General features: G+C 49.0%; 1 protein-coding gene across 1 annotated transcript in view; it reads right to left on the reverse strand.

Moving 5' to 3' along the window:
• Positions 1–15,241, reverse strand: part of FCHSD2 (FCH and double SH3 domains 2) — a gene marked incomplete at both ends in the record, with an annotated part of 118,657 nt that overhangs the window by 55,866 nt on the left and 47,550 nt on the right. Inside the window, 5 exons of the mRNA XM_079544338.1 lie at positions 1,175–1,303; positions 2,271–2,325; positions 2,803–2,936; positions 7,735–7,879; positions 8,876–8,952. Of these exons, the coding sequence (XP_079400464.1) occupies positions 1,175–1,303; positions 2,271–2,325; positions 2,803–2,936; positions 7,735–7,879; positions 8,876–8,952 (540 nt within the window). The remainder of the gene's footprint in view (positions 1–1,174; positions 1,304–2,270; positions 2,326–2,802; positions 2,937–7,734; positions 7,880–8,875; positions 8,953–15,241) is intronic.

Below are 15,241 nucleotides of genomic sequence, written 5' to 3' on the forward strand. Positions count from 1 at the left end.
GCTGATGAACAAGAGCACCAAAACCAAACACTAAGAGCTGCACTAATAACCCAGCTCCTTACCCGACTAAGAGCAACGACTACTACAGATATTTGAACAAAGATGCAGAAAAAGAATCAACAACAACAGCACACACGCAGAGGCACTGCAGTGCTGTGACTCAGTTTGCCATTACTATATTTTCAGTTCTTGGTCTTGTAGCTTTCTGATTTAGGGACACAGTCAGTGGGTATGCTGGGGCAGGCTGGGGCTGGACATGGGGATCCTCGACATCTTTTCCAACCTTAACCAACCATCCTCACCATTCTGTGATTCCACGATGCTAATTTGGTTACCTGGATTTCAGAGCCATACATTTCTTCTTCCAGCGTACAAAAGCTGCATTGTTAACACAGTGATTCGTCACAATCTGCAGCCCTTGCCCCAGCTGAGAAAGTCTACCCAAAAACTGCAGCTCAGGGAGGTGTTAAATTCTTCAATAAAGCCATTTTAAATGCAAATTACAAAGGGGAAAGTTGCTGTGCCTGATTGCCTCACCTCAAAATAGTTCATAGATAGCAAATCTATATAAGCTCTGAAAATGCCAGTGCATGGAATGCAACGACATAAAAGCTTCATGCAGCTGGCACTGCCAGTTTTACAATTACTCTCAATCACCTCAGTTATAAAAACAGAGCATATTTCAGTAAATTTAAGATGGTGTGAACAACCTGCCAGTGACTGTATGTGAACTCCTTCAGCTCCCAGGACTCCAAGCACCTGCTCAGCTGGGCACAGCAAGCTGCCACGAGTGGGAACAGCCACAGTGATGTGACACTGAGCATCATGCTTTCAGACCAACAGATTCATCAGCTACACCAGAAAGAAGAGCTCTGATACAAAACCCAGTAGTGGGATATGCCACTGAAGAAGCAAAATGAGCAAATCCAAGTCTGAGTTCTAAAAACCTGATTCCTTTATTTCAGCTTAGGCAGCTGCTTAGCTTTGGTACTTGATTCCTGTTTCCAAGACTACTGCACACCACTGCAGGACCCACGGCACTGCAGCAGCTGGTGCACTATTTGGAAAAGCCAGCAGTGCTGTTGCAAAGCAACCCTGGGTTTTGTACATCTTTTCATTTTCTTGTCCGGATTTTTGCACATCCCATCTCAAAAACACAACTGAGCTCCCTTACCTTCATAATGTTCACCAAATCTGTTTGGTAGTAGCGGTCTTGGTGTGCATTAGCAGCTGCTAGAGTGAGAAGATAATCATTCCTTGCATGGATAGCCTTCGAATTGCACTCCGACCGTCGTGCTTTTAACTGCAACAAGAATCAGAAGTCAAAGGACAGAAGTGAATGACTGAAAAAGTATTAACAGTAAATGAAGATGTGTACACATGTATGCTAACACAGCAAAAATGTACAAGGATTAACAGCTTAATATTGGTAATGGGAAGGGGAACTCATTTTTGTTTCTCTCATCCAGTCTGACATTTCACAGGATCATCGAATCACAGAATGGTTGGGTTGGAAGGCAGCTCAAGGATCACGAAGCTCCAACCCCCCACCAATGCAGGGCCACCAACCTCCCCATCTCACAGCAGCCCAGGCTGCCCAGGGCCCCATCCAACCTGGCCTCCAACACCTCCAGGGATGGACGGGGCATCACAGCCTCTCTGGGCAGCTGTTCCAGCACCTCACCACTCTCTCTCTAAGGAACTTCCCCCTGACATCCAACCTCCAGCTGCCCTCCCTCAGCTCCAAACCATTTCCCCTTGTCCTGCTGCCATCTCCCCTTTCACAGAGCTGACTCCCCTCCTGGCTGCAGGCTCCCTTGAGGCACTGCAGGCTGCACTGAGGTCACCCCGCAGCTTCTCTTCTCCATGCTGAACAAGCCCAGCTCCCTCAGCCTGTCTTTGTAGGGAGGTGCTGCAGCCCTCTGCTCATCTCTGTTGCTCCTCTGCACCCTCTCCAACAGCTCCCTGTCTTTCTTGTCCTGGGGGCTCCAGCCCTGGACGCAGTGCTGCAGATGGGGCCTCACAAGGGCAGTGCAGAGGGGGACGATCACCTCCCTGTCCCTGCTGGCCACCCCTCTGCTGATGGAGCTCATTCAAACATGGTTCTCAAGCCAACATTTCACACATGGTTCCTAAAACACAGTTATTACTCCAACTGGAAGAAAACTTCCTTGTACATTTGGCCATATGTAATCCTGCAGTGAGCAGTGGAAGAGCTGCATGCCTGACAAGACAGCTTCAAAATACTTTGATATTAAGTAAGAACTCACCTTTACACTTGCCTTTTGCAAGCTTATCCTTGACTGAAAAAGACTAAGTTTGGACCTGAAAACAACAAAAAAAGCCAAGAGATTAGAGTTTCACACCTTTCCTACAAAAGCAAGGCCAAACAAGCCACTGCATCCAAGCTGTGCTGGTGCAGTTTCACAAACAGCTTCATCTGAGAGCAACGCAGGACGTCTTTTTAATAAATAAAAGAAAGCAAGTTGCAAGCAATGGTGAGGCAAACTCCCATGGTACAAACCAAACTCTAAACACGAGCTGCTTGCTTTCCTGAGGCAAGAGGAATCGACCTCCAGCGCACGTCAAGGGGCACAGCAACAAAGCCTCAACTTTCTGTCTTCAACAGAAATGGTGCCCATCCCCACTCCTCCAAGAGGGGGTAAGAAAATGAACTGGCAAAAGCCTATTGAAAGCAATCATCTTTCTTCTACACGAATATCGGGTGTAAAGAGGAACACAAAGATAACTCTGGTTCATACACATGCAATTATTTATACATATGCTATTACAAAAACATACTTGGCCTCGATATCAGCTTTCTCCCGCACCGCTTGAGCCATCTGTTCAGTCTCAAAATATTTCTTTTTGCCTTTAGCTAAATCTTTTACTGTCTCTTGTAACTCCGCTTGGATCCGTGTCAGCTGGTCCACATACTGCAAGAAATGTTCAGGAAACAAAACATGAGCATTGCTTGCATGCAAATACCACTGTCACCATTTTCCTGCTCTCCATTACATCGCGTGCTGCACAAGGCTGTCTCCAAGTCAACCCTGGTCCATTATCTGTGCCTTTCTTTTCAAGCCCATCTGAACATCAAATCATGTTCCTTTGCTTCAACTGCTGTTTAACTACCCAAATTCAATGAGAACTCACAAATTAAACATAAAAGTTCTGAAAGCTTTTGATGAGATAATGGGTTGAAATGACTGGAATACAATGGGGAAAAATCCAAAGGCAATTCAGCAGAGGTGAGACGAGAAACACTCACTCCTTTCTTCTCTAATATCTATAATGAAATACAAAGCTTAATGTGGAGAAGAAAACAGTGCAATAGAACCGAGCACAACTTGACATTAGTGAGCTCTGATGGGGTTCTATCGGAAATCAGTGTCATACAAAAAGAAAACCTTTGGTCACTGAAGAGGTACAAAATAATTCCACCCCTTTCCATGAAAACAACACAAGCAGACAGTAGCAGAGAAGTCCAAGGAACAGCAAAAAAAGACTGAATTTATCAGCAATTCTCCAAACCCTTTATCTATTTCAGACACGTGTGGGGAAGGAGGCATGACCTCCCCAAAAAAGGGAACTGTCAGTGTATGAAGAGATGAGTGAACATCTTCTCTAAGCCAACGTAGCTCAAGACGAGGGCCGTCTCACAGCATTCTTCCTGAGCTGCAGCAACACAGACTACAACACGGGCTGCCATTTTAGGGACACAGCTGCCATTCTGTCCTTGCAAGAGCAGCCTCACGGTCCCACCTCTACCACACAGCCCCCAGCCCTGAGCCTTCCATGGGCAAACTGTGCCTTTTTTGGAGATCTTTGAGTGTAGGGGAAGAAAATGAAAGGTAGAACAACCTGCATCTATTGGGCAGAGGAAATCATTTAAATAGAAGTGGAGTTTTGCTACATCAATCAGTACTTGGAGCTCTTAAGCTTCCTGCTGGCATCCAAAAATCAAAATATCAGATAGCCCCTGTTGATAACGTTGCTGGATGAAAAAAATCACAGAATGACAGCATGGCCTGGGCTGCAAAGGAGCACAGCGCTCATCCAGCTCCAACCCTGCTGTGTGCAGGTCGCCAAGCAGCAGCCCAGGCTGCCCAGAGCCACATCCAGCCTGGCCTTGAATGCCTGCAGGGATGGATGGGGCATCCACAGCTTCCTTGGGCAACCTGTGCCAGTGCCTCACCACCCTCTGCCTCCAAAACTTCCTCCTCACATCCAACCCAAACCTCCCCTGCCTCACTTTCAAGCCATTCCCCTTGTCCTGTCACCACCCACCCTCACACACAGCCGTTCCCCCTCCTGTTTATCCACTCCCTTCAAGCACTGAAGGCCACCATCAGGTCTCCCTGCAGCCTTCTCTTCTCCAAGCTCAACAAGCCCAGTTTCCTTAACCTTTCCCCACAGGAGAGCTGCTCCAGCCCTGTCTGTCTTAAACACACCCTGCCATCATGTCACTAGGGGATGCTTTGTAAATACCTAAAATCCAAACATAGAAAATAAAGCCAAATGGTTCCATTGAGGAGCCTGCAGGTGCAGTGTTGAATAGCACCAGTGCCTTCTCCGAATTTGGTTAATATGGAGCCATCTTAATTCTTCCGTAGATGAATCACAGAATGACAGAACGGCCAGAGTTGGAAGAGACCCCAAGGATCATGAATCTCCACCCCCATGCCACATGCAGGGCCACCAACCTCCACATTTCACAGCAGCCCAGGCTGCCGAGGGCCCCATCCACCCTGAAGTGAAGCACTGTGACGCTGTGCAGCTCTGCTGGGGCGTTTTGCCAGAAGAGCTGTTATCAACCTGAATGGTTTTACTTTGCAAACACAGCCGTGCCCAAAAGCTGTGCACAGCACGTGGTTGGAGCCGTGAGTGGCCATGGGTGTAAGTGGGGGAACACTTTCTGTTCTGTCACATTGGTGTGCGCTGCTTGGAAAAGTCTCTGCAGCAAACCAGGACTGTAGTGACTGCTCCAAGTCCTCTTTCTCTGAATTAAGTATGTGTGAGCATAGAGTTGTCTGGAGAGCTAAAGCTGGAAGGTGTCAATTGGTGGACTCTGCTCCAATGACCAAAAGATAATGAAAGCTTCTAAATGATGTGAGCCCCTGCTGCTGGAAAAGCTGCACTAAATTTGTCTTGTGCAAAACTGTGTTACATCAGATAGTCTGCCCTGCTCTCTGCAATTCAGAAGAGGTTTCAGGTGCCCAGCTGTCATCAGCACCTCCTAATTTTTGCTAATAAACATAATGGGACTGCACTGAAAGTCATTGTTAAAGTGTCTTTTTAAAAGCCACTGAAGGCCACTATCAGGTCTCCCTGCAGCCTTCTCTTCTCCAAGTCAAACAAGCCCAGTTCCCTCAGCCTTTCCTCACAGCAGAGCTGCTCCAGCTCTCTGCTCATCTCAGTGGCCCTAAGTTGACAGCACATCAAGTCACTCAACCCACTGCAATGGTGGAAGGAGACTCTGAGCAGAATCCAGGCTGTGGTTGGACATTCCAGCATGACTGCATTGACTCCAAGTGTAAATTCCAGTTAGGTTTTATCGGGATGGAGGTCAGCATAATATATAACTTATCTGTTTGGAAACTGACAGAAACGTGGATTGCTGTGTAGGAAACATTACATTTGTTGTGAAGGAAAATGAACAGCGCCAGGTATGATGCTATCAGAATCTCTGCACCAGAAGTCCTGCCCTGATAATGGCAGCAATCTGTCCAACAGATCAGAAATGCAAGCAAAAGGGAAGTTGTGTCATTTCTAGAAATTCCCCATTTCTATAAAGTCCCCATTTCCACTGCCAACCCACAAACTCTGAACCATCAGCCACCTGCGCAGAAAAATGAAACGGAACATTATTTACTAAATGAAGGTACTACAGAATTGCTATGGTGTTGCCTGGAAAGCTTTGGAGAAAAATACAATTCCCCAGCACAATAAAGGAACAACATTAATAGAGGTAATTTTTCCTCTAGAAAGCAAATATTACATAGACTTTCAAGAGCATAGAAAAAATGTCCTTGTGGTCCAACTGATGATCTGAGGAGGGCACGGAGAGCACCCTCAATACGTTTGCAGGTGACACTGAATTGGGGGAAGTGCTGATCTGCCTGGGGGTAGGAAGGCCCTACAGAGGGATGTGGACAGGCTGATCAGTGGGCTGTCAGTGGGATGGAGTTCAACAAGAACCAGGGCAGGGTGCTGTGCTTCAGCCACAACAAGCCCAGGCAGTGCTGCAGGCGTGGGGCAGAGTGGCTGGGAGACTGTATGGAAGATTCAGGTTGGACATAAAACATTTCTTCTCCCACAGAGTGGTCAGGCACTGGAATGGGTTGTCAGGGAGGTGGTGGGGTCACCAACCCTGAAGGTGTTCAAGAAATGTTCAGATGCTGTACGGAGGCACATGGGTTAGTGGAGAAATACTGCTGGCAGGTGGACAGTTGGACTGGATGATCTTGGAGGTCTTTTCCAAGCTTGGTGATTCTATGAGCAGTAAGTTCATTGTTTTGAGGGTTCACCAGTTTTTAGCAAAAAAAGAAATTTGAAATGGTGTGGATTTTGTTGGTGGTGATCATTTTTGTCTTTTACCCTGACCGCAGGTTTCCTCCTTAATTAAACACAGAGGTGACGTTAACAAATGCTCAACAGTAACACACGGAAAGAACATCTACAACCATGAGCAATATCTGACATCAACACGTCTTCCACCAGCACTTCTATTTCCCTCTGTATGTTGCATTTCCTGGAAGCCACACAGTGTGCATTTCAAAAGATCATTTTCAAAAACGCCCAGCAACCTGCAGTTGGTGCAGCAGTGGCTTTTTGTGAACTGAGCTCATTCCTTGAACACCAGGCTTTTCTCCTCGCTCCAGCAAAATCCACAGCAAGCAAACACAAAATAATTAAGATAGGGGGAGGACAAGGGCTCATTAAACACCTGATTATTTTTACAAAGCACCTTCTTGCCCCATGGAAACTGATGGAGCACGGCATTCTATCTCAAACACTTTCTGTGGTAAGCAGTATGATGGAGATAAAAGATCTGCTTATCAAAGATGAAAATTACATTTTTCTTATGCAAGTCAAGCTTTCATTTGTCCTTCAACTAGGACACTTTATTTTAATGAATTAAGAGATCCATCAGAGCAACTTCTGGAACAGTGACTCGCAATGCCTTTGCAGGACGAGGAGGATCGACATGCGCTGTGCATCTTGAGCTGAGCACAACTCATTCCTGCAGGTTTAAAAGAGCCTTCCTTCAAGCCAGCACCCATTCCAACAGGGATCCACTCACACCTGTCACTGCCACAGCAATTTGTTGTGACAGCCACTGTGTGATGTCAGATGTGCAGAGATGGCTTCTACCGATGCTGTGCCGTGCTTAAAGCTCTCACTTCTGAGCTTGTTTCTCAGCTCTCAGCTCAGAGCTCTCTTCCTACACAGCTATTTCCCCCTAGAACACACATCCAAAGAGACTGAGAAGTGTCCAGCTGCATTAGAATCACAGAATGATAGAATGACAGAATGGCCTGGCTTGCAAAGGAGCACAGTGCTCATCCAGCTCCAAGCCCTGCTGTGTGCAGGTCGCCAAGCAGCAGCCCAGGCTGCCCAGAGCCACATCCAGCCTGGCCTTGAATGCCTGCAGGGATGGGATTCTTTCGAAGTGCCACAATAAAATACATCTCATTTCCTAAATAAAAAGCCCCAAGAAAGGACATGTACCTTTTTCAGCTGCTGTTCCTTGAAGCACCTTACAGTCCTGGCTGGTTCCGAAATCAAGTTCTTATAGTTCTCGCAGATGTTGAGTCGGGATTGGGCCACCTGCATTGTGCCTTCCAGGAGTGATTTCCAAACGGAGTACATGCTCCTGCAGGAAGGAAACAGAAGCAGTGGTGGGAAGAGGACATGGAAGTCAGGCTTCATGCTGACAGTGCACGCGTTTCACAAAGGAGAGCTTTTCAAAACAAGCTAAAGCACAGTTCTATCACAGTGCTGATCCAGCACAATGACCTAGTCCTTTTTGCAGGACCACTTCACCAAACGTCCCAAAAACAAAGAGCTTTCACCTCCTCTCAGTGCTTGTGGCAGTTATTTGTGGCCAAACCCATTGCTCCCACGGAGCAGACCCTAGAGAAAGCAGCAGCCAGAACCAGAGCTCAGATGCTGACAGTTTCTCCTAAATCCACAGCCTTCTGATTTTTGTGCTCACACATCTTGGGGCAGCTGCCCACGATTCCTATGGGCAAAGATGCGGCCGCAGCGCTGCACTGAGTGGTGCACAGCCCAAAATCCACCACAAAAGCTCCCAATCCAATCCGACTACAAAGACAAAATCCTTCATGACTTTGGTCAAATATTTAGGAGGAGCCATTCGAAGGCAGGAAGCTCTGAGCAATGAAGTCGTGTGGTTTCTGTGTTCTGAGCCGGCTTCCCTCCCAGTGAACCTGAGGTGAGGACACTTCTGGCCTCCCTGTTTACAACTCACTCCCACACACACATCGGTGCCTCTGCCTCTTCCTAAGGAGGAACCCATGTGCTTATTATTGAACCTTCAAGCTGCTTCATAAAATACACATCTGCTCATTCACCAGCTTCCCAAACATTAATGCCCAAAGCAGGTGCACAATTACGGCTGTTACCTGGCTGTGCCATTTGTTTTTCCAATCTCCCCAAATCATCCACGTTACAAGCTGTTATTTAAGACTGTTCCAAAACTCGAGAAGAAAACAAAGCTTTCTTTTTAACATCAATGCAAACAAATCGTTTCAACGACAGAAGAGCAGCGTTTCATTGTTGGGAAAAATAATGACAGAAATTGACTAGATAAGGATGGCTGTTTGGAGATATCCCGCTGTTACATTACCTATAATCAGCTCGTTCATCAGCTTTCATCCCCAGCCAGTCCTTCTTCAAGTACTGGCTAGCCAGCTTCTGAATGCTCTGTAGAAAGGAGGAGAAACATGTTAAAATAAAAGTGCCTAAGAAACCATTTCTGCTCTTCTACCAGCAACGGGTCATCAGGACTGTAAAGAAGCAATTCTTTAACAGACAAATACAACGTGGGATTATCTGTATTCTTTTTTACATTTTTAAGTCCCTCTTGAGATGCATTAATACAGCTCCCAGCAGCAATGAGATGAGGCTGGCTGTTTGCCCCTGGATGCAGATGGGCAGCTCTGCTTGTTCCGCAGGGAATTCACGAAGCTGCTGCTCACAGAATGGAAACCTTGCATGGAAGAGCAACAACAGACGAGAGGTCGGAGAAAGCGCTTCAGTTTTTAATGCTCATTATGCTGCTCAGCCTCCGCACTGCACTGTGCAAACCTCAAAAAATGGATAACTTTGGAGAGCAGAACACTGAGCTGCAATGCAGGCAGGGATGGCTGCTGTGGCACAATCTGTGCCTCATCTAATGGCACAAAACTCACCGTGTGGATTCATAAAACCCTTTTTGGCCACAGGAACCCAACAACTGGTGTCTGCACCGGGCAGACACCACTTGCACAGAGCATTGGGACCATGCTCCTCCACAGCACCTCCAGCAACAACCAGGTGAAGATGCTCTAATAAAATCTTCATTTCAGTTCCATCCTTGCGGGCAGACACATAAACAAGACTTAGCACAGGAGTTTGATGCTGAATGGCTCAATGCCAGCACCTTGAGTCAGCACCAGTGTGAAGGAATAACACTGCTCTGTGAGTTTGTGGCCATGGGTTTCCCACTGCCCTGCCCAGTTCCCCCAGTGCTGCCCACAGCGCAGCTCAGCTCAGACACCCTTCATCCACTCTGAAGTTTTCCTTACAGAAAATCCTGTGAAGCACCTTAAACAGTACCAGACTGCTTGCTCATCTCAGACTATGTGCTACTATCATCCCCTACTCCCTCCCTCCTCTTCTCCCTCCTTTCCTTCCTTCCTTCCTCCCTTTCTTCTCCTTCCCTTCCCTTCCCTTCCCTTCCCTTCCCTTCCCTTCCCTTCCCTTCCCTTCCCTTCCCTTCCCTTCCCTTCCCTTCCCTTCCCTTCCCTTCCCTTCCCTTCCCTTCCCTTCCCTTCCCTTCCCTTCCCTTCCCTTCCCTTCCCTTCCCTTCCCTTCCCTTCCCTTCCCTTCCCTTCCCTTCCCTTCCCTTCCCTTCCCTTCCCTTCCCTTCCCCTCCACCTGGGAGCTGCTGCCATTTGGTCTCTTCCAATCTTCACGACCCTGTGATTCTATGACAACATCTGCTGGCAGCTGAGGACAATCCATGCCACATTTAATGGCACAAAATTCACCATGTGGATCTATAAAACCCTTTTTGGCCACAGGAACCCAACTACTCACACTGTCAGCACAGAACTGCTGCGATTGTGCAAGCTGGGCTGTGCATTTCCCCCAAGGAACGCCCCGCAGCCATCAATGGAACAGAGCAGAGGGCTGCAGCCCTGCCTGGGAGATGCTGCATCACTTGGGAATCCTTCATGAAAACTGATAAACCAAATGTTTACATTTCGCACAGAGCTGCTGTAGGCAAACGTGTGACTTTCAATGAGACTGAGGAGATTTGCTTTCTTAAACTTGATGCTGACTGTGACTTTTTTAGGATAAGATCCTCCTTGTTCCTCCCTCAATAGGGCTTCTTGTTCGGCCGCCTCAGACAAAGTGCCACTGTGGGGCTGCTGCTGGGATGCTGTGCGGCCTCTGGCCTGGCCGAGGGCTGCCCAGTTCCACCCCAAGATGCACACGCAGAGGGCTGGGGGTGGTGGCAGCTCAGTGCAGGGCAACGAGAGAAATCCAGGCAGCAGAACTGTTTGAAGATGCATAACACACTGCCCCATCCCATCCCATCCCATCCCATCCCATCCCATCCCCATAGCTGCTCCCACAGCGCTGTGCTGCACATCCCTCACAGCTCCATCCTACCTCTGCACACACTCCATGTCCTTCTGGCAGTGAGGGCCCATCGCTGAGCTCAGCACTGTGATGCAGCCCCAGCAGTGCCATACAGAGGGATGGGCACCTCCTGCTCTGTTGCCCGCACTGCTGCTGACACAGCCAGGATGCTGTAGGCCTTTTGGCCATCTGGGCACACTGCTGGCACATGCTCAGCCCCAGATCCTTTCCAGCCGATGCTCCACACCTGCAGAACTGCCTGGGTTTGTCGTTGCCAAAGTGCAGGACTCAGCCTGGCAATCAGCCTGTCCAGATCCCTCAGTAGGGCCTTCCTACCCCCACGCAGATCAGCACTTCCTCCCATCATGGTGTCCTCTGTAAACGTACTGAGGGTGCACTCAGTGCCCTTATAAGATCAACAGAGGCACCAAACAGCACAGGCTGCAGGACCTGCACCCACCACTCACGACCAGCTGGATGTGACTCTATCCACCACAGAACCACAGAATGGCTTAAAAGGGAGCTCAAGGATCACGAAGCTCCAACCCCCCACCACAGGCAGGGCCACCAACCTCCACATTTCATAGCAGCTCAGGCTGCCCAGGCCCCATCCAACCTGGCCTTGAACACACCACGATGGTGACTCCTAACTCATCTGTTGCTCACCCATTTTGGAGGATTTAGGAAGAGCAAATGTGTAAGAGTGGAAACAGATGGTTACCCCCAAACCCAACTTTAACCCACCTGAGGACAACCTTTCTCAGAGCCACTGCCTTCTCTCCCCTTCTCAACGCACCATATCACCACATCACAACAAGTCCCATTACAGAACAACTCCCTGCACATCCAACAGAGGAACAGAAGGGAAGGAGGATGGTGCAGACCCACCAACCACAGCACCAGCAGCTGATGTGATGTTCTGCTTAAAGGAATTGCCATCGGAGCTCTCATCTTGGCCTTGTGGCAGCTCCTATGGCTGTGCCCCAGCACCACGGGCATCGAGGGGCATTTGTTGGTGTCTTCTCATGAAGCTGGTGCTGGTGGAGGTTGGGGGAGGAAAAGGAAAGGAAAAACTCTTAGAACTTTTAGGAGGAAGTTTTGGAGGCAGAGGGTGGTGAGGCAGTGGCACAGGTTGCCCAAGGAGGCTGTGGATGCCCCATCCCTGCAGGCATTCAAGGCCAGGCTGGATGTGGCTCTGGGCAGCCTGGGCTGCTGGTTGGCGACCTGCACACAGCAGGGCTTGGAGCTGGATGAGCATTGAGCTCCTTTGCAACCCAGGCCATTCTATGATTCATTCTATGAACTCGGGGATATCAGCTGTAATACCAACAGATGACAGACAGCGAGTAGCGACAGCGAAGAGAAAAACGTCTCAAATTAAAAGATAATTGATAGAAGTAAGAGGCTTTTAAAAAGACGCTTTAACAATGACTTTCAGTGCAGTCCCATTATGTTTATTAGCAAAAATTAGGAGGTGCTGATGACAGCTGGGCACCTGAAACCTCTTCTGAATTGCAGAGAGCAGGGCAGACTATCTGATGTAACACAGTTTTGCACAAGACAAATTTAGTGCAGCTTTTCCAACAGCAGGGGCTCACATCACTTAGAAGCTTTCATTATCTTTTGGTCATTGGAGCAGAGTCCACCAATTGACACCTTCCAGCTTTAGCTCTCCAGACAACTCTATGCTCACACATACTTAATTCAGAGAAAGAGGACTTGGAGCAGTCACTACAGTCCTGGTTTGCTGCAGAGACTTTTCCAAGCAGCGCTCACCAATGTGACAGAACAGAAAGTGTTCCCCCACTTACACCCATGGCCACTCACGGCTCCAACCACGTGCTGTGCACAGCTTTTGGGCATGGCTGTGTTTGCAAAGTAAAACCATACAGGTTGATAACAGCTCTTCTGGCAAAACGCCCCAGGAGAGCTGCACAGCGTCACAGTGCTTCACTTCAGGTTGGATGGGGCCCTCGGCAGCCTGGGCTGCTATGAAATGTGGAGGTTGGTGGCCCTGCATTGGTGGGGGGTTGGAGCTTCGTGATCCTTGAGCTCCCTTCCAACCCAAACCATTCTGTGATTCTATGATTTGTGATTCTGGATGCCCCATCCCTGCAGGCATTCAAGGCCAGGCTGGATGTGGCTCTGGGCAGCCTGGTCTGTTGGTTGGTGACCTGCACACAGCAGGGCTTGGAGCTGGGTGAGCATCATGCTCCTTTTCCACCCAGGCCATTCTATCATTCTGTGATTTCAGTTCTGCTGGCTCTTCCCCAGTAAAGCTCAGGGTCACAGTGAGACTTTCTCTCACACTGGCAAATTGCAGGTTTGCCTAACAGTGTTTTTTAAAATGACATCTTTAGATGTAGGCAAATAAGAGGGGCTGAGAACCATGAGAAAGCGCCGCATAGGATGAGTCCTCCAAAAAGAGAAGCCAAGAAGCTAAATGAGAATCCCACATTTTGAAGAATACTTCTACTAGGAGAATGCAAACAATCAGCTGTGCCAAAAGAAGGCACCGCAGATGCTGGCGTTGTGGCACCTTCCGTGATGCTCCCAAACTCTTCTCCCACCGTTAGGAAGCTGCACGAGCCGATGAAGCTCAGCAGTGCTGACTCACCCAAACAGCAGGAGCTCATTGCCAGCGTCATCCATCAGCCAGACGTGTTTCCCCACGCTTGCAGAGTGACTCGAAGCGTATTTTGCAGGGCTGACAAACTCTTCAAAACATTTGGACAGGGCTGAGGCAATGCGTGGGGGGGGAAGGCGTGCAGTGTGCGCGGGGCTCAGCTCCTGTGCACCCGTGTGTGATTCAGGCTCAGTGCTGAATCCCAACTGAGACACTGGGAGCTCCCTGCAATTGTTTCAAGCTGCACTTTATTTACCAGAGCTAGATCCAATAAAACCTTTAAGGATTTAATGAGAGCAAGCTCTGCTCAGAACAGGCTCAGTGCAGGGATTGCACACAACACCCAGGGCATGTTTAAGACAGAGAGGGCTGGAGCAGCTCTGCTGTGAGGAAAGGCTGAGGGAAGTGGGCTTGTTTGGCTTGGAGAAGAGAAGGCTGCAGGGAGACCTCATGGTGGCCTTCAGTGCTTGAAGGGAGCGGATAAACAGGAGGGGGAACGGCTGTGTGTGAGGGTGGGTGGTGACAGGACAAGGGGAATGGCTTGAAAGTGAGCCAGGGGAGGTTTGGGTTGGATGTGAGGAGGAAGTTTTGGAGGCAGAGGGTGGTGAGGCAGTGGCACAGGTTGCCCAAGGAGGCTGTGGATGCCCCATCCATCCCTGCAGGCATTCAAGGCCAGGCTGGATGTGGCTCTGGGCAGCCTGGGCTGCTGGTTGGCGACCTGCACACAGCAAGGCTTGGAGCTGGATGAGCGCTGTGCTCCTTTGCAACCCAGGCCATGCTGTCATTCTATCATTCTCTGCTCATCCCGGAGGGCTCACAAGTGCTGGCAGTGCTCATCTGTAATGCCTTTAATCGGGCTCAATGATGGATAAAATAGGTTTCATGGTGCTGCAGCACCAGGTGGAAACCCTCCTGGGACGCTGCTAAAAGGCTGCTGAGCTGATGCCAAGCTGCATCTCCACTGACGTGGCTTCTCCCACCTTTTTGTGTCCTGCCTTTAGACACCTCCTGGCCAAGAGAGGACACAATGTGCCACCAACGCATCTCAGCCTTTCACTCGGACTCCCTTTCCAAGCTCTACTCCTTGTTTTTGGTAAAATGGGAAAGGCAAGACAGGGAAAGGTGAAACATTAATGTACAGCAGCAAAACGACCCCTGGCACTGACCGTAAGCATCACCTGTGGCACTCACAGCTGGATTTGGACACGTGAAGGCCAAATCCCCTTCCTCCATTGGATTTTTTGTTCATTTAAATAAAAATGAAAACCTGTAAGCACAGACACGCTCCTCAATTCTTACCTTGCTGCTGGAGTTTGGGACAGCTTCCTCCATTTAACCCCCAGAAGGGATGAATGGCCAAAAGCCCACCAGCAGCTCCTTGTGTGGCAGAAGGGCTGTGAGGGAGCTCCTCCATAGGGAAAACAAAATGCCCCTCACATGGCAGTGTGTGCCATCAAGGAACGACCCACTCAGGTCAGGTCATTTCAGGTGGGATATAAGAAAAGCTTTATTATCCAAAAGAGCAGCTGGGCACTGGCACAGCTGCCCAGAATGGGGGGTCACCATTCCTGGGGTGTTTCAAGACCTCCTTATGCTCTATACTAAATACATCCCTATTCCTTCAGCCTCAACTCACAACCTAATTCTTTTCTTCACCTTTGATGGCTTCTGATCTCCCACCACCTTCCCACCACCCTTCCAGCTGACACCTTAAATTAACAGCAGACATCCCACCAA

This window comes from Tetrao urogallus, assembly GCF_951394365.1.
Source record: "Tetrao urogallus genome assembly, chromosome: 1".
Lineage (NCBI taxonomy): Eukaryota > Metazoa > Chordata > Aves > Galliformes > Phasianidae > Tetrao > Tetrao urogallus.